Source organism: Zootoca vivipara, chromosome 5 (assembly GCF_965207765.1).
Source record: "Zootoca vivipara chromosome 5, rZooViv2.hap1.1, whole genome shotgun sequence".
Classification (NCBI taxonomy): Eukaryota; Metazoa; Chordata; class Lepidosauria; order Squamata; family Lacertidae; genus Zootoca; species Zootoca vivipara.
Window position 1 is genome coordinate 8,112,943 of NC_142588.1, and position 19,483 is coordinate 8,132,425.

Consider the following 19,483-nt stretch of genomic DNA (forward strand, 5'->3'; position numbering starts at 1 on the left):
GATAACATCTTCTCTGAATTCCTGAAGATCATGGGAAAAAGCAGCAGACAATAGCGATCCACTTTCCTATCCAAAGCCATTCAGGAAAATACAAAGAGTGAGAAGTGTCACAGAGAAAAGGATAAATGGTTTGAGAAAAAAAACATGCTCGGCCCAAGTTACCGCTCTGCTGTTGATGCTCGTGATTTGCCAGCACAAATTACTTAGCCTTATTAAGAGTTTGAACGCAGATTAAAACTGATACCAAGAATGCCTTCGGCACAACCCACGGTGTTATTTCACTGCGCATGTGATTGTGCCCCAGGAAGAGCAACGAAGCTGCTGCTTCTTTTGCAAAGGTAAGGCCACTATTTTAGTTGCGGGAGCTGAGAAACCGAATTTCCCTCCAAATCATTTGTTTTTCTTGTGTTGCCATTCGAAACGAAGGGCGGCTCGCAGTCCCGGGGGGTGAGGCTGAGGGTCTCAGAGGGGCACGCAGTTGCCTTCCTCCCCGACTGGAAATGGATGGGGGAGGTCCTAGGGCGTCCAGGATTGCATTGCAGCAGACGCAGAGTTATTATATTGGGGGGGGGGGCGCACAACAATGCAAATGTACCGGAACGGATCAGAAAACCAAAGCTAAATAAATACAACCTCCCCCGCCGCCCCCGTATTCAAAGCGGAGCTGACAACGGAGAAGCCTAGACGGCGCGGAACTGGAAGTGATGGAGGAAGCCTGGACCAAGAGAAAGTTCTTGATCGCCAATGCGGTGCCCAGGGGGCTCCCCGGGGGAGGCTTTGAAGCAGGTGGGTCGCCAGCCCTCGGGGGGGAGGTGGTGGTTCCCGGGGGGCATCGCCTCTTCGCAGCAGCACTAGCTCCGCAGCAGGCCGGGCAGAGGAGAGGCTCCTTCCCGGGCCGCGCTTTTCCGAGGGGCCGCGAGGAAAAGACGCGGCATCTTCCTGACCGCGAAGGCAGGCAGGCGGGCGGGCGGGGCCGGCGAGGGGGTCCTCTAGGCGCGGCACGCGAAGGGTTAAGCGCGGGGCGGGGCGGCGGCGCGATTGGTGCGAAGTTTGGGGGTGGGCGGGGCCGCCGCCGCCGCCGCTGCCCAGAATCGCGCAGCCTGGAGGGGAAGCCAAGCCCCGCCCTCGGCCCCCCCCCCGCCCCCAGCGACGGGACCCTGAGGCGGACGCAGCCCAGGCGGCGGCGGCATCGCTCCCTCCGACCCTCGCACGCTCGCTAGCTCGCTCGCTCACAGGGACCGGCAGCCAGAGCCAGCCCCGCCGCCGCCGCCGCCGCGGAAGCCGCTGCCGTCCCCTCCGAGCGCCCTGAGCCGGTGCCTCCGGCCGCCCGGTTCCTTTGTGAGGAGAGCAGTCGCGGCGCCTCCGACAAGTGCGCTAAGGGGACGCTCGGGTGCCTGGTTCGCGGCGTCGCGGCTCGGCTTCGCCGGCACATGGGGCGAGCAGGAGGCGGAGCGCGCGCCGGCGGCCCAGCGGGGCGGCAGCCGAGGCGCCCCGAGGCGTGAGGAGACCCGACCATCGCCAGGTACGAGCCCGGAGCCTGCGGCGGCGGCGCCGGCAGGAGGGTTGGGCTGCAGCGCCGCCAGGGGAGGGAGGCAGGCAGGCAGGCGGCCGTTGCCTGCAGGTCCCAGGTGTCCGCCGGCTCGCGGCTGCCCAGCCCCGGGGTCCCGTCGCCCGGGAGGCTCCCGTCGGGAAAGTTCGCGGCGGCGGCAGCCTCCTTCTGAAGGGAAGTGGAGTCCCCTCGCTGCCTGCGGGGAAAGTAGGATCCCTCCCGGGAGGGCGGCGACGGGGCTTCCTCGGCTGGGTGAGCGGCGCCGTCGGAACTGCCCGCTGCCGGGCGGGATGGGGAGGCAGGAGGCGTCGCCCTTCTCGACGATCGCGGGGCAGCCCGTCCGCGGCGATGCTGGTTGCGGATCGGGGCAGTGCCCGAACTCCGCCGGGCATCTGAGCGGCGAGGTTGTGCTCGCTTGGTCGCCCCCCCGCCATGTAGATGCCGGGAAGCGGCGAGGCTGGTCGAGTGGAAGCATATTCGGAGCAGGCTTTAATTCGATCGAGCCAGCCTGGAATTGGGGAGCCCCTCGGCCTTCGCCCAAGACACGCGTGCTTACTGTCGTGGGGATGTTGCTGCGCGCCCCTTACGGCGAGCGGTGTGCGGGAGGCTCTGGCGGCGTTCGCACGTGTATCTTTGCCCCCCGGCATCCTCCCCCCTCCCCGCACGCCCCGCAGCACCGCCGGCGTTACAAATTTGTAAGGTAATGGCAGCGTGTAATTATTTGCTTTGTCGGAGGCTCGACACGGAGTGTTGTTGTGTGTCCCGAGGGCAGAGAACGTTTAAATCGGGGAGTTTACAAGAGGGAGGAATTCGGCGCGTGTTGCGGGAGCGGGAGCAGGCGAAGCGGACGGGATTCGCGGCCGTGGATGGGGTGCGCGTTGGTCTTTGAAAACAAGAGTACTTCTGGAGAAGTACTTAAGAAACGAAACGATTTAAATCGGAGCGCTTTGAGCTTCAGAGAATCCGCGTGTTACTCACTGCTGAAGACCATCTGATGCAAAGCTGCATTGTTAGCAGTTATGTAGAAAAACAGCTTTTCTCTATTACAGATACTGTACCCCTCTTCTCTTTTAATAAGTGCAAGGGATCTTTTTAAGGGCTGCACTAATTATTATTGTAACTATTTTTTGGGGGAAAATACATAGTTTATTTGATTGTGTGCTTCTAAAATTTCTTTACTGCTGACCACTTTCGTTCTTTTTAAATTCTGATATAAAGTTTAGAGTTCGGTATTTGATATTTACAGCTTCTCCCCCCCCTTTCCCTGCTCTCCTATTTCCAGGTGGGAAAGAAGAAGGAATTGGAAACTAGAGACAATCCAGCTTTTGAAATGGAAATTCAGTTTGTGCTGCTTTTTGTGGGCGTTCTTGTGTTTGCTGATTCTGTGAGAGGTAAGTAGAGGAGGGCCTCAGGCTGCCTGCAAATGGTTTTATGCTCTGTATTTTTGCCCCATTGGAATACTTCACTCTGTGTGCATTTGAATTCCTTCCAGAGACCCTCTAATAATATAATGCTCCTTGTTGCATAGAAAGCTTGCTTGTTCTTTGCAAATGGGGCATTCTATCTCACAGGACTATTATACTCTCTCTTGGTTCTTCTTTCCTGCCAGGCAGGTGTGCTCTGGGGGGGCTTTCCAGTTGCTGTTATTTCCTAGGTGTGAAAATACGCAGTTGGCTTCCAGTTTTCAGTCTGGAGTAAAAGGAAAACAATTGCATTCCTCGGTGGATCAGGGGAGCCTCTCCCCTTCTGTAATCTCTCCCAGCCGGGCTCTGTGTATTCCCAATAGCGCTAAACTAAACAAACAAATCCATTAAGTTCCCCCAAGTGACAGGCAAATGACAGTTCTCAACAGCTAGCACATATTTTAGCACTGGGGTTTCAGTGTGTGATCAGATTCCCTTAAACAGGTTGCATTACCAGAGGGAGGCTGAGGAAAAACAATAACCAAGGAAGTAGAGTGTATAATTCCTTATAAAGAATAGAACTTAACAGAGGAACATTTAGGGGAGCTGTTGCTGTCTCTTCCTTATTAGAGGGCTAGAGCAGTCATGTTGACGCTAAGAAATATCGGTAACCCAAAAATGTTTTTCTCATTTGACACATAAAATGCCCTGTTGAGAGCACTGTTCAATTAAAGCCACCGTAACTAGGTATTTTACTTAGTGTACTTTTGACGATGGGTACAAGCACTGGTTCATACTATTTTAAGGTAGGTGCCAGAACTCTGATAGATGTTGATAGTTCTGGACTGCACCCATGAGCTGCGGAAATAGGGAAGAGTCATAGCTTAATGGAAGCATCTCGAAGGTAGGGATGGGGGAAACTGTTTAAACTTTGGAGAACCACTGCCAGTAAATTTGGAAGTAGATGAACCAGATATGACTTGAGGATGAAGCAAGTCAAAGCCTTACTCCAAGAATAAGTACAGTGGTACCTCAGTTTATGAACACAATTGGTTCCGGAAGTCTGTTCATAAACTGAAGCGTTCATAAACTGAAGCGAACTTTCCCATTGAAAGTAATGGAAAGTGAATGAATCCATTCCAGATGGGTCCGTGGCATTCATAAACTGAAAATTCGTAAACTGAGGTGTTCATAAACCGAGGTTCCACTGTATACACTTAGTTAATGCGTGTTTCCTCTGTTGTGCTCATTCCCTAGCATCTATCTCATTTCTGCTGGATGCCTTATGAAAAGAAAATAGTATAGTATATGACTTAGAAAGACCTGAAGGTCCAAATGAAGTCACAGTACGGAATGAACTGAGACGATGTCATACATTTAGATTAATATATCATTCAGAACTTAAGGAAGGATCCAGAATGACTTGCAGGCAATAAGGTTGTTGTGTTCACTTTGAATGTGAAACTGATTTGAAATACTTTTTGTCAGTTGTTTAACTGAATGTTCAAAATGCAATGTGGCACTTGCATTCAAGTCTCCCGAGTAATGATATTTTATTAAACTAAGAGCATAATGGCTTTTCTTTTGGACTTTGTCTACAGAGGAAATGTGATACCCGAGACAAATGATGAACATTTGTGAACTTTTGATTGCTAAGAATAGGTTTGTGATTTTTTAAAACAAAAAGCTATAATTACAGCTCCATGATGCAGCGTTGATGGAACACGGTATTGCAATGTGATAAAGTGGCAGGTTTAAAGATCACCGCTTTGTTGCAGTCTGAAAAAAAGCTTTAGTATATTTCAAAATGAATGGAGAATCATTTTATGCTAGAAAGTGCCACAGTTTCTAAAGTGTGCCTGTGATGTTGTTCCTTCCCCCATAGGTTCAGGTCGATGTTCACTGCAATTATATAAGAATTTCCTATTTCAGCCACTCAGGTTTTGGGTGCAGTACGGGGTGAAGTCACATGGTTATTTGTGTTAAGGTAGAATAACTGGGTGGGTTAGAACAGGAACATCTAACTGGCAGCTTGCAGGGTAGAGCTGCCTCTTATATTTGGTTATTTGTGGCCTTGCCGGATTTAAATAAGGGAGTGGTAAACGGTTTGCTCTACTTCCAGACGTAAGGAAAATGAGATTTCTTGCTCCCCAATTGGTAAGACATTAAGAGGCCGTATTGTCTGTATGTGTCATAATTGCATGGACAGGCGGAGTCCCCCCCCCCCAACCCCAGGCAACCCCCAAGCGGAATAATGACTCAAGACAACTTGCTATGGGATTACAATTCACCACAACTTTATTAAGTTTCAGATGTAGGGAGACCTTGGCTCAGGCATTGGGCGTTTATCCTTCCCACTCTCCAGCTGGGGATCTGGGAGACTTCAGGGTTATCCAGAATGTGTGGGGATTGGGCTGGCTCTGGAGAACATATGTTCAAGCAGAGACCCAGCCCCCCGTTTTGCTGTCATCGCAGGGGAGTGCAATGACAACCTCTCGGCGTATGGCCAATGCCTCCCCTCAAGACCCTTTTAATAGGGAAGCCTGGTATCACCACCGCAAGGGGGGCGTGGGTCACCACTTCACGCCCCCCCCCCATTCAGGAAGATAGATTCACTAAAGGATTCCGCCCAAGGCCTGAAACCGCCAAAGTTGTGACGTTTTGCTATGGGAAGGGCAAAACCTGCCAATGCAGGAAAATTCCTTTCTGGCCCTTCAACAGCGAACTTGACGTAGCAGCACCTGCTTACCTGTGGAGAAGAGGTTAACCTGCAAAAGAAGACTTAACTGAGGGAGGGCAGGGTGGGAGAAGCTCTGGGGCCAACTGACGCTTCGCAGGTAAGATTCACCTTCTGTTGTGTGGGCAGGGCGGTCCCTTGCCTTACCTGGCTGATCCCCTGGCATCGCCTCCCCAGGCAGGATTGGACAATTGGCTGAGATAGGCAGAAACCTCCAGGTATCCAGCGGGGGGGGGGGATGAGGCCAGCCCGAACTACCAGGAGTCGCATTGGGATCCGGGGGGCTGCGTGCGACCACGCAAAAGGCGCCCCCCATTTGATGTGTGGAGCGGTCATTATGAAGCTCTTACTAGATAATGTCAACTTTATTATGCAACTTGACCATACATTAATAGGTTGGTTTGAGTGGCAAACTGCATTCCCACTTACTGCAGTGGTGTCTGTGGTGGGCTTAATAAACAGGAATTGTCTATTAGGGGTAGGAAGGATGGAGACGAAAGGAGGGATGGAGGCAAAACTAATTTGAGAGTGAGGGTGGAGAGTGGCAGCTCTCGGGCTTGTTCTGGAGGAGATGGTTGCATTATGGGAGACACAGCTGAGTAAATGAGATATCCTGCATTGCAGGGGATTGGACTAGATGACCCTTGTGGTTCTTTACAATTCTATAATTCTATGTACTGTAGTTTTTGAGCGTTCTCTGTAACATACCTTGTGGCCTCAGCATAGAGATGCATTGACATATAAATAATAAATCCAGGATTCTGGAATGTTCAGATATGAAGCTTTGGGAAGAAGAACGATGTGGAACTAGACTCTCAGCACTTGATTTGCGCAGCCTGGCAGTACTTTTGGGCTTTGTGGGTCGGAACATTTACACTGAGCTGCAAAATACAGATTCAAAAACAAAATGGGATTTCTCTGTATGAAACAGAATTAAACTCAGAAATGTCGATTCAAGTAAAATTAAGAGTATTGCCAGATGATGGCATGAGGAGAGTGTGATATTCTTTTCCATGTGTATTTGGATGTGCTCTAAAATTCCTGGGTCCTGTACTTCTCACATCACGTACATTATTTCCCTCTAATCTGAAAGGATTACACAAGCATTCCAGGTTCCCTGGGCAAGCTTTTGCATCAGTTTCAGGCTACTGGATGATACACCAGATTATGTTGGGCTGGAAAATTTGGAAGTATAATAGGACAGGTGCTGCAAGAGACTCCAAGAATTGGTTTCATCTCTGAGCCTTCAAATGTCCCAGAGGACTGACATCACAAGGAGTCATTCTGGGATAACAATCCTGTGGAGTTTCCATCGTCAGGTGATGACATGGTGCATGTGCCTAGATTAAACTGGGCCTCTGTCTTTGTGAATGGCACTCAGGACTAGTCCCAGTCACCAGTCTGGCAGCTGCATTCTGGATTAGTTGTAGTTTCCGGGTCACCTTCAAAGTGCATTGCAGTAGAGTGCATTGCAGTATTCCAAGCAGGAGATAACCAGAGGATGGACCACTCTGGCGAGACAATATGCAGGCAGGTAAGGTCTCAGGTGGAGTACTAGATGGAGCTGCTAAACAGCCACTCTGGACACAAAATTAACCTCCTTCTCCATGGACAACTGTGAGTCCAAAATGACCCCAAGGCTGTGCATTTGGTCCTTTAGTGGTACACTTACCCCGTTCAGGACCATGGAGTCCCTCACACCTGCTTGCCACCTGTCCCCCCAAAACAGTACTTCCGTCTTGTTGGGATTCAACCTCAATCTGTTAACTGCGATCCATCCTCCAGTCGCCTTCAGACACATAGGACGTTTGCCACTTTCACTGGGCCCAATTTAAACAAGATGTAGAGCTGGGCATCACCTGCATATTGGTGGACAGAGAGGATGGAGCCCTCAGGCACCCCACAAGTGAGCGATCGGGGTGGTTTCAGTCCCATGATGGGGCCTGAAACACGATTGGAAGGGATCCAAATAGCCTGCATCCTCCAGATTTGCCTGGAGTTGTTCCACAACCACCCACTCAATCACCTTGCCCAGGAATATTTGAGACTGAGCGATAATTGGCCATAGTGGTGGGGTCCAAAGATGTTTTTTAAAGAAGCAGCTTGATAACTGCCTCTTTAACGGGTTCTGGGAAGGTTCCCTTCAAGAGGGAAGCATTTACCAGCCCATGAAGCCCATTGCCCAGCCCTATCTGGCTCCCTTCTGTGAGCCAGGATGGGCAAGTGTTATGAAGACAGGTGGTTTGGTTTTACTTGTCCATGCAGCCTGTCCACATCCTCAGAGGTAACAAGTTGAAATTGATCCCATACAACGTGACTAGACAGAACACTATGGCAGCAAATAAGATTAACAAATATTTTGTGTGTATTAACAATCACTGTAGCATATTTGTGTGTGTGTGTGTGTTTGTGCAGTACAATCTAGGTTGTCTTCTCAGGTGCACACCCTATTGACTTTGTGCTTAGTCCTAGGTAAGCGTGTATATTATTGCTGCCTAAATCAGCGTTGTCTATGGTACTTCCAGAAAAATGAATCGAGTGAATCTGATATTTGACTGCTTTAAGGTTTTTTACATTGTATGTAAACTCCATGATAGAGTCACACAAAGACCTTTTAGTTTGCCTTGGGTTGGGGGAATACTCTGAATGCCGCCTTTTACTTATTGAGTCTGAGAGTTATCAATGCAGCTTTCTCCTTCTCCGTAAATTTGTCAATGCAGACCCAAGTCTGCATTGACTTGTAAAATCATGGTTCCTTCCTCTTCAAATGGTCTGCTTTCAGATTAATCCCAGTGTTGTAGTACTTAGTGGAAACTCTTTTCCTTTGGTTATATGAAAAAAACGATTGTTTTATTTCACGTCAAAATGTTTGCCTTCTGTTTCACTTTTACATCAAGGAGCATGTGTTTAGTTTCAGCTGGAATAGTTCTTTGTGCAGATTGCTCTTTAGTCAGGAGTTCTTGGATTCTCCCTGCAATGTGAAAATACAGGGCAGTCTCTTGTTCCTCTCATGGTCTATAGCAGGAAGAGCCAATGTAGTGCTCTCCAAATATTCTTGGACCAAGCCAGCATGTCCAGTGGTTAGGGAATGAGAAGCTAAGCTCTTCCAGGTCACTTAATGGTTAATCTCACACAATTATTAAAATCAATTTTAACAAATATACCACTGAGAGACTTCAAATGAGTGCTACATTGGATACCACCCAATATACCCAAATAGTTGACCTGGATTGGGTTTTCCTATCACAGTACTTTTCCTGCCATGTTTTGGGATTCATTCAAAGCCTTCTGACTGATTTCCTTTCATGAGGAATCTCATCATTTAAATGTAGTCGAAAGGTGAAAATGTTGGACTGCTGCAGCGAAAAACTGCAATTGTGTCCTGTGCTTATGTGAGAGGGGTCACTGGAATTAAGAAAGGACTCAGGCCTTCATTCTTAATCTGTATTGCAGCGATTCGCAATTTTTGGCACGGCAAGTAAAATCCTTTTGAAGTGTAACTAAAAGAAAATAGATGGTTCGTCAGGCAAAGTTCACTGTTGCTTTTAGTCCTGGGAAGGAGGGAGGGCACCAGTGCAGAAACAGCAAGAAAATTGCTCTGCCACAGTATAGCAGACAGTGATTCATTAGTAGCCTTAAGAGTCAATTATTGCAGTGCAGTCTGTGTGGGGCTACACTTTGGCCTGGTCCGAAGGCTCCAGCTGGCTTGACTGTTGATGGGGACATAGGTCCTGGGCTCAAAAGCTTGCATTGCCTGTCCATATGCTACCAGACCAGGTGCAGGGGTCTTGTATTAATTTACAAGGCCCTTACCAACTGGATACTTGTGGCACAACTTATATTCCAACCCAGCCACTGAGGTCTTCGCGGGAGCCACTGTTAGTGGTTCCCTGTGGCTTGGATCCGCAAGGAGTCGTGCGATGAGTGGGCCCAATTTTGTGGAAGTCCCTTCTAGTTGAAGCGAGACAGGCCCCCTTCTCTGTTGAACTACCAGCATTCACCGAAAACTTTATTATTCCAGCAAGATTTTGTAACCGAACTCTGATTTTATAGCTTTATTTCATGTTTTTTGTCTTATTGTATTGGGTTTTGTACACTGCTTAGAGACAACCGTGATTAAGTGGTATACAAATTGTTTAAAACGAACAAACAAAATAAAATGGTGCCCCTGAAGACAAGGTAATGGGTATAATCCCAACATGGCGCAAGGTGAATGTTCCATTAGTGCAATACCTCCTGCTTCCACAATGGAACATTCTCCTCCCCTTGTGTACCCCCTAAATCTGGTCTAGGGATTTCCCCAACTCTTTGGAGAAGATTTGGGGAGAGCGTGGAGCAGTGATGGGGGGAGAAGGGCACAGAGCCGTAGCTAGGTGATCTTACACCCCTGGCAGAACCGTCCAGATTGCAACACCTAGCCACAGACAAATTAGCTCTTCTTTCCACCTCTCCTCCAACCCCCCCTTTCACCCATTCAATTCACCCTCTAATTCTTATGAGGCAATAATCAATATTTATATTTACAGTAGTGCCTCGATTTACGAATTTAATCCGTTCCGAAGGCACCTTCGTATGTCGAAAAATTCGTAAGTCGAAGCAACCCTATCTAAAACCGCCGCAGTTTTATTTTGGATGTCGAGACATTCGTAAGCGTGCGGCCATTACCCCCACTTGTAAGTCGAAAAATTCGGTTGTCGAGTCGTTCGTAAGTCGAGGTACCACTGTATGGACATATTTTGCATCCCCTCCATCACCTGCGCCCCTGGTGGGGTCTCACCTCACCACCCCCTATCTACTGCCCTGGAAAGGCACAAGTGGAAATACTTGCAGTTGAATATATCGCATTGACTTAAAACATGTTGGGGGAAATAAACCAGTGTCAGCCCTTGAGCAAGGAAGATGAAGGACGGAGATGTAGCAAGCCCAAAAGATCTCTGTTTCCTGGTGGCAAAATGAAATCCTTTTGCGCAAGGAACAGGAAGACTACAGAACCTAGGTTTTGATACCTGCTCAGCAATGGAGCTTGCAGGTGAACTTGGCCATGTCTCTTAATCTAAGCTACTTTACAGGTTTGTTGTGAGAGTAAAATGGGATGACCTATATGCTACTATGAACTCTGTTGGTAGATCTAGTTACAGGTAGGTAGCCGTGTTGGTCTGAGTTGAAGCAAAATAAAAAAATTCCTTCAGTAGCACCTTAAAGACCAACTAAGTTTTTATTTTGGTATGAGCTTTCGTGTGCATGCACACTTCGTCAGATACACTGAAACAGAATCAACCAGACCCTTATTTATATTCAGAGGGTGGTGGTGGTGGGAATGGGTGATGGGCTGATAGGAGTGGTGAACCTGTTGATGGCTGTTAATGACTGCTGATGACTGCAATTGGTCCTGCGGGGGGGGGGGGGTGGAGCAAGGCACAAAAGAAAGCTAGTTTTATGAAGATATAGTAACTTTTTCCATATTCTGGAACTTGCGCAGTCTTTGTTCCCTGCCCTCAATCCCCACCAGCTTTTCTCTGGCCTATTGCCTGTTGCCAGTAGCTTGGTCTGTGCCTAGTAAATTTGCCTGCAGTTGAGACAAAGTAAATGCCTCCCCCCCCCCAATTTTTTAGTGTCACTTTGTGACGCGGCATTGCAAGCCTAAGAGCTGTTTTATACATTACATGGCAACCGACCTGCATTTTTCACTGAATGTTCACTGAGCAGAAAGCTGCAGTCACCCCTGGCTCTCTGATGAGTGTGCCTTTATTCCCAAACCCCAGCTTCGCCACCTTCAGACTTCACAATTTGGAAAATAGGTGAACACATCGAAAGGTCTTAGAATTTGTCATTAATTGGACACGGACAAAAGAATAAGGGTGGGAAACAGGGGCTAGGACACAGTCCCAGGAGAACCTTGGAAATCCAGACCCGAGTCTTTTGCAGGGATTTTTTGTAGCTGAACCATGCAAATTGTTGCTGCTTTCTAAAGTGAGTGTAGTGTCTGTGTTCAAAGCTTGCATTTTATGAGTTAATGCAAACTGCCTACCCTCAAAATCCAAGCCCCTCTCCGATTCCCACTCCCTTCACAAGTCAGATAAACATCGCTGCCTTGCATTTTGGTTAGTTGCCCTGATTATACAGTCTCCCCATTGTGTTTTTGTAGAAACATGGTATCCAGCAGCGCTCTGAATAACCTAAGTTTTATTTCATCAGGACCCGTCCAATTTTCAGGAAGAAATCCAGCCAATAACTCTAGGCTACTTCTTATATTAAGTGCTCAAACTTAATTTTGAACGTCAGTAAAGGAAGAAAAATGTAAATTGGGAACAGAGACCTCTTGGAGAAAACTTTAGATTTGTCTTGATTTTTGTCCTTTTTTGAGTCTCCAGCCCCCCTCCCCTCTCATAATTGCTGAAGAAAAGTTTCACTCTTGGCAGGAAACAAAGTGATTTCTTTTCATGCCTGTTAAATTTATTTCATGAAAGATTTACACAATCTTAGGTATCCTGTCAAGTGACTGTGGAAGGAGTAATGGAAGATGTGTCACAAGCTACATGGCTCTCAGGTTGTGTTGCTTTTTAATGGGTATTTTTGGAACTGTCAGTATTTGTACATGAAGAACTGGAGAGCTGATAATTCCGGAAAGAAGAAAAAATCGAAAAACTTGGGCAGTGGTTGTTTTTAACTTTTGGTGGGGGGGGGGATGACGTAGCTGTCCCCCACACCTATCAGGGCAGTTTCAAAATTGGTTGTCAAATTGTACTTGCCTAGTTTAATGGTATTTCGTGCAAGCAGTGGAAGGTCCAGAAAAGTAGTATGTTGTGTTGCTTAGAACACATTCCTTCCATTACACATCCATTCATGTAGAGTGCAGTTTAATTGTTCTGAAAAGTAGCTGACAAAACCAGGTTGTGATGGTGGTTCCTTGTACCTACCTGAATCTAAGATACAAACTTCTGTCCTGGCCCTGGAAAATGTTGATGCATTAAGGCCAAATTACGAAGAATGAGAGATGGGGGTGATCCATAGGAGCAGTACCAGATGAAAGTTTCTGTAGGGTCGGGAGGGAAAATAATCAGATCAGACTAGGTATGATGGGTTGCAGCAGGGGAGGGGAAATCTCTAACCTGTGGTCCAGATTAGGCCCACCAATTGGGTCTCCGAGGCCATTTTCCCCAAACAGTACCCACTTGCCCCACATATGTGATGTCAGGCATGAGGCAGGTAGAGATATGGCTAGATTGATTGGCTGTGTGCCCAAGGCCCCTTTGGGGAACTGCTTCATACAGCTTGCATAGCTGACGTCACCATCCTTCATCTCATGGGCAGCAAGTGCAGCCTTACAACAGATGAATTCATCTAGATTCCTATCCTCTTATCTTCCTGGCTGCTGCTCTCACAAGGCCTCAGAAATTATTCCCAGCCCTTCTACCATAGAGTCCTTGACTGGAGATACCTGGGATTGAACCAGGGACCTTTTTCATTGTAAAACCTGTCCTCTACTGCTAAACTTTCCATATGAACCTACCCAGACCCTGAGATCATCTTCTGAGGCCCTTCTTTGTCTGCCTCTTTTTCGAGAGGTCTGGAGGGTGGCGACACGAGAACAGGCCTTCTCTGCAGTGGCTCCTCATCTGTGGAATGCTCTACCCAGGGAAGTTCGCCTGGTGCCTTCATTAAACACCTTTAGGCGCCAGGCAAAAACGTTCCTCTTTAACCAGGCCTTTGATTGGTTGACATCCGATGCCCTTTTAAAATGACGTGAGTTTTTTTGGGTTGTTGTTTTTGTTTTGATTGTGCATTTTGTGGTTTTATATTTTGATTTTTATTCTGTGAACTGGCCTGAGACCTCCGGGTATAGGGCAGTATATAAATTGAATGAATGAATGAATGAATGAATGATGCTGTTACTCGGCTGCCTGGTGGATCACGTGCCCTTGTAGCTCATTTATTTGGACCACCTGTTAAATAATAATAAACACATTTTCTTTCCCACTGCAACTGAAGCTGGATTGGAAAAAACTAATATTAGGAAGGTGTCAAAGGCAAATTAACGTAAGCCTGGAAAGTTGGGACCCTCAGCGACCTGGAAACAGAGAGATCTTTTCAGACCGTGAGCATACGCGGCGCAGGTTACACAATAATAATTAGTGCACATTCCCTTCCAAATAAATATTTTAAGTCATTGTTTGATGCACATGTGAAGGTTTGTTTAGGAGTTGTGACTTTCTGTAACGCTTTCCTTCTGAACTGTGCTGAAAAGCAACTGCCAAATATGGTTTCGTTCTCAGCTCCCTGTTACTTGGTTACAGAGAAATAGACTAGGCCCTGTGGGTACTAACAATATAGACCTGCACCAAGCTCCACTTGTTGGCTGGCTATGCATGTCAATAGAACTTGTTGAGTCAATCGGAAGCGCTGCATTGTCCAGACTAATTTCATCAAGGATTAATGGGATTGGGGTTTCCTGCTTAGTAAGACACAGAAAAATGTTTGCCCCCCCCCTCAATGTGTGAAATTGGCTTAGGAGAATTTAATCAGATGTCTCATATGAGAGTGTTTTTACTCTGGTTCTTCCTGTGTTAGACATTTGCCATTCACGCAGTCCTTGTCACCAAAGGATGCAAACAAACATGCCATTTCTGGACCCTAAGCTCACACTTAGAAGTTGCTGTGATTTGGTCTGAGGAGTTACTTTTTAATAGTGGTTTTTCAAACTTCCTAGCTTTCATTGAGCTCCCCATAATAAACTTTAACGGAATCTCAGGTTTCCTCAGATTGCAATTTTAAAATGACTGGCCCAAGGCCTGCTTCTTTTCTCACATTACAGTGCTAAACATGGACCTGCACTCACATGCACTTTTTGCAATTAACAACAAATGGTTTTATTTCCAGTCCAGATTGGCAGGAAAAGCTAGGGTTGACATATTTCAAAAAGTTAAAATCCGGACACAGAAGTTGTTTCGCTTTTTTTTAGTTTTGCCCAAAATCACAGAAAATGGAGTTTTTGTTCTCCAGGTCCTTCTACTATTCACTCAGTTGAGTTACACAGTTGGTCAGGTTTTTTACTCCGATGGATGAAAACGCACACAGGGCAAGCCCCCAAGCCATTTTGTTGCCTGAGGCAGAACCCACTTCCCTCCTCACAGTCAGTCACCACTTACCCTGGATGCTGCACCACCCCAGAGAAGCCACCCCAGATTGGGAGAACTGGCCAGGCAAGACTTGTGGGAGGCCTGTATTAGGTGCCTCTGCATGTGCGTGGGTGCTACCCAGTCTAGTGCTCCAGCTCTTGACTGCTGTAGGTATAGACCAAGGGGCCATTGTGTGTCCAGCCAGGTAGTTGCCATTGCTAGCTTTCTCTTTTATTTGAAGTGCAGCTGCTGATGCAGGTCGAAAAGAGCAAGAAGGTGACCTGGCAGAAGTGGGGACTGAAGCAGCTTGGTAGAAGCTCAAGTGACGGGGGGGGGGCAGTGTTATTCAGCCCAGCTGGGAGTTTGCTTGACCATGGAGCTTTGGTTAGAGGCTCAGTGGCATGGCAGTAGCTGGTGGGGTCTGCATGCATTCATTTGCTGGTGCAGTGGGGGCTTGGGGGGCACACACTCATTCTGCTGCACCATCTGCTATCTGAAACCAGAGGCCCACCATTCCTAAAGGTAGGGTTGGCTCTGAGTACACGATTTTGGCAACCGATTTATAACACACTAGCTGGCCCTGCACGCGTTGCTGTGCGTTAGTCTGTGAAATGGAGGGTAATAGCCCCCCTTCAGATACCCCTGAGCCTCAGAGTCCCCCTGAGTTGAGGCGAGATACTGTGGAGAGGGCAGGTTTCATCCCTGTGTCTCCCCCCCCCGTTCTGACCCATTACGTATCCCTGCCCTCTATTGCCCCCCCCCACCTCCACTTGGCCTAGTCTGGAAAGCGGCCTAGTCTGCAAAGCCGAGGTGAGATGTTGTGGAGAGGGCAGGTTTCATCCCTGTGCCCCCCCTGTTCTGACCCATTACTATTCGCCCCCCCTCCACTTGGCCTAGTCTGGAAAGCGGCCTAGTCTGTCTGATAATGGCCGCCTTGGTGCTTTCAGTTGCTTGGTTGATGATGTCATTTGCTTTGTGGGTGTGGCTTAGATTTCACAGGATGGGAGGGGGTGGAGGAGGGTACTACGCCACTTGAGGGCACTGTTTGACTTGGTGGAAAACCAGGTCTACACCTGCCCAGGTGTGTGATTTGAGGGATTTTTGCCCCCAACAACGCTCGGGGAGTGGCCTGGATCGTTGTGTCAAAATTTCAGGACGATCGGTCAAGCGGTTACGGAGAAAAGTGTAGAACACAGTTTCACGATTTTTACATTTTTATATATATAGATGTAATGCCGATCAGAAGGTCGGTGGTTTGAATCCCCACGACAGGGTGAGCTCCTATTGCTCGCTCCCTGCTCTTGCCAACCTAGCAGTTCGAAAGCACGTCAAAGTGCAAGTAGATAAATAGGTACCACGCCGGCGGGAAAGTAAACAGCGTTTCTGTGTGCTGCTCTGGTTAGCCAGAAGCAGCTTAGTCATGCTGGCCACATGACCCGGAAGCTGTATGTCGGCTCCCTTGGCCAGCAAAGCGAGATGAGCGCCGCAACCCCAGAGTCGTTTGCAACTGGATCTAACGGTCAGGGGTCCCTTTACCGTTACCTAATGCCAAGTAAACATTTGTGGACAATCACTGATTTCCCAAGCTTAATTTTTCTTAATCAGAGTTCATAACAATATGTTATGGTAACATTGCAGGGGGAGTGACTAGTTGACCCTTGGGGTACTTTCCAGCTCTATGATTCTACGATTGTACTTGGCTTTGGGTTTAAGCACATGGTGTAATTACACCCAGTTTTAATACAACCACAAGTGCACAGCTCTGCTCCTTGCATAGTGTGCTGGGGATTTGTCCCATGTTTCATCACAAGCAAACACACTAATTTAATTCATTTGTAGGGGGTCACTATGGAACACCAGCTTCTGCTGTCTTCTCACCCTAGATAAAGCCAGGAGAGCTTTTTGTTGCTTTGAAGAATAAGGCCTCAGTAAGTGGAATCTGAGGCTTATTTTTGCTTTATCCGTCTAAAGCCACTAAATTCTTCCAGTGCAGTCTTCCAAGAATTTTTAACCATGCTGTATATGTATTAGAAAGTGGGGGGCTGGGCAAGCTAATTCCCATGACTGTGCATCTGCCCTTTCCCCAAACTGTGCTGATCAAGCTGCTGGGAGTCCAACCCAGGTAGCTCACTAGGGAAATTATTTTGCTGATAGAAAACAACAAACTGGCTCCAAGTCCACATGTTGGCTGCGGTAGCCCTCGAGACTCAAATAGCATGTGGGAGATAGTTGCTGGGATGAAGAAGGCGGCTTGTAGATAATACCGGCTGATTTCCTGGATCTTGTGAATTTACCAGCTGTCTATCAAGCTGAAAAATAAGCAGGGAAAGTTACTTTTATGCATTTAGTTGAAGCAATGGTAGACTACAAGGAATAGTTCTGCACCATGAAATAATGTCCTTTTCTAAAGAGGCGTTTGGTCGTGTTATCACCCCTCCTCCTCCTCCTTGTAATCGACTCCTGTTTACTTTTCCTGTTCTCCCTCCCTCAAGTTTATTACCGCTGTTTGGCCAGAGGAAATGAATTAACATAATTTACTGTTTTAAAAACAAGACACACACACCCTTCTCTGGCACTGTGCTGAGACGCATGTTTGCGGAGTCTGGGTCCATTTAGAGAGAACAATACCCTGATTATGGTTTTAAAAGTAGCTACTGCCCTTTTGCGAGGTACATGTAGCATGAGCTGTAAAAACCCCAACTGTTGTTGACACTAAACTAGAAGTCATTGTTCTTGGTGGAAGTTGGTTTTGGGGAGGGACGGTAGGTGGGGAGAGAGAGGGTGGCTTGAGCACAAATCGTGCCAAGTTAGGCAAAGCTTTGTCAAGATTTCTAGACGAATTGTAAAGTGCAAGCAATGGCTGCTAAATTGCAGAGTGGAAGCGGCAGAATGGGAGAAGCGACAATGAATTTGCCTCAGACAATGCTAGGCAGTGGTGGCTGACAGCACACAATGAATTTGGCAGTGGACGGGACCAGTCAATCACCTGGAAACACTCGTCAGGTGACCCAGTGCTTTGAAGCTCCCATAATCAGATGATTGTAGGGACTTAGGAAGAGTCCTGTTTAGTTCTTTGAAGCAGCAATGGCCAGCTTGTGGCTGGCCGGGAGGTTGCAGCACAGTTCAGGGACCTTTGAGAGCATTGCAGCTTCGCCCAACTTGCCACGCCGCCATTTTCCAGCTCTCTTTTCTGTGCTTCCCGGTCCATGGGCCCTGCAAAAGCCCACAAGTCCCTAAACTGAGCATGGCAAATATTCAAAGATTGTGTAGGAGATTGCTCCATGTGTAGGGGGAGCAGCGGAGGAAAGGCCAATGCTCAGAACAATGCTCAGAAGCACAAGAAGTGTCTTGTGGTACATGGCTAGGCCTAATCATTCCAATACAGTGGTACCTCCAGTTACGAACTTAATTTGTTCCGGAGGTCCGTTCATAACTGGAAACGATTCTTAACATGAGGTGCGCCTCCGCTAATGGCGCCTCCTGCTGCCGCCGCGTCACCGGCTGCGCGACTTCCGCTCGCATCCCAGGGCAAAGTTAGCAACCGGGAGCATCTACTTCCGAGGTTAGCGGAGCTTGTAACTCGAAGCGTTCACAAGGAGGACAGTATGTAACAAGAGGTTCCACTGCATATAATTGTCTCCAAAAGGGATAGAAACTCAGATATATAAGCTAAGCGCCAAACTGCTCTTTAAACCAGGGTTACAGTTGCCAGAACGGAATGTCTAGTTGCCATTTGGGGGCCAGACAGCTCGAAAGTCACATTTTTCAAGACAACTTCTTGGTTCCTGAAATGTGTTCAGGTGTGCAGATAAAATATCAGATAGAATTCTCCAGAATGTGGTGTTAGTGTGTGAAAATAGGCAAGACCCAAGGGTCCTCAGGCATGCACCTCCAGATAGCGGAGATATCAGGTGCCATCTAGACACCTGAACATCTTCACTTAATCACAAGTGGCCGATAGCCAGGTGCAAAATGCACCTGACACCTGGCAAATTTCAAACAGTGGTCTCCAAAAGGGTTAGCATGAAAGCATTTTTTTTAATGCCTCTTAGGCACCTGATGAGAACCTCAAAGGTTTTTGTTGTCACAGCTGCCCAGTTGCCTATGACATCCCCCACTGTTGTGCCACTTAAACTGGTTGTAGCTCTCTTTCAGCAACCCCCAGTATCCAGCCGCCTGTCTCCTTGCCCTGTATCCTATCCCGACATGTGTCCATTCATTGTAGATTTCTCAAATCATGGCCAGTAATTGCTGAGGTGGCTTTGCTGCATGCAAAGGAACAAAGCCAGCTCCCCTTGCTTGCATTTTGCTTATAGCTTCTTGGAACTGTTTGTGCACATTCCTCAATGCGAGAGAAATGGACTGCGGTGTGCTTGAGGCCCAGAAGTGGTGAGGTGATGTACAGTTGCTGAGGAAGATTGCGAGGCTTCTTAAGGGTGGAGGTCAGGTCAGAGGTAGAAGCCCAGTCAACCTTTACTGGAGTCTTTTGAAATAACAGGGCAGATTCCTAGTGAGGGTTCCTTCTGTCCTCCTGTCACTTCCCCATTGACAAAAAGAAGATTGCCTGCCCCCAGCTGTTCCTTCTGTCACATTACAAATGAGATGTTGAAAGGCAACTCTTGGGCTGCAGATAGCTTTTCTCTTTCCATTTCATTCTGCTTGTCAGCTGCTGCCAAAC

The 19,483-nt window shown here is 47.7% G+C and overlaps 1 protein-coding gene across 5 annotated transcripts in view; it reads left to right on the forward strand.

Moving 5' to 3' along the window:
• Positions 1-249: 249 nt before the first annotated feature.
• FGFRL1 (fibroblast growth factor receptor like 1) overlaps positions 250-19,483 on the forward strand; it is a 160,498-nt gene continuing 141,264 nt past the window's right edge. Inside the window, exons 1-2 of one of the 5 annotated variants that reach the window (XM_035138360.3) lie at positions 250-338; positions 2,832-2,940. In XM_035138360.3, coding sequence (XP_034994251.3) covers positions 2,880-2,940 — 61 coding nt within the window. In that variant the 5' untranslated portion in view covers positions 250-338; positions 2,832-2,879. Of the gene's footprint in view, positions 339-694; positions 787-1,145; positions 1,523-1,987; positions 2,250-2,543; positions 2,566-2,831; positions 2,941-19,483 lie in introns of those variants that run through there. The other 4 variants (XM_088669996.1, XM_035138357.3, XM_088669997.1 and 1 more) reach the window with 4 other exon arrangements.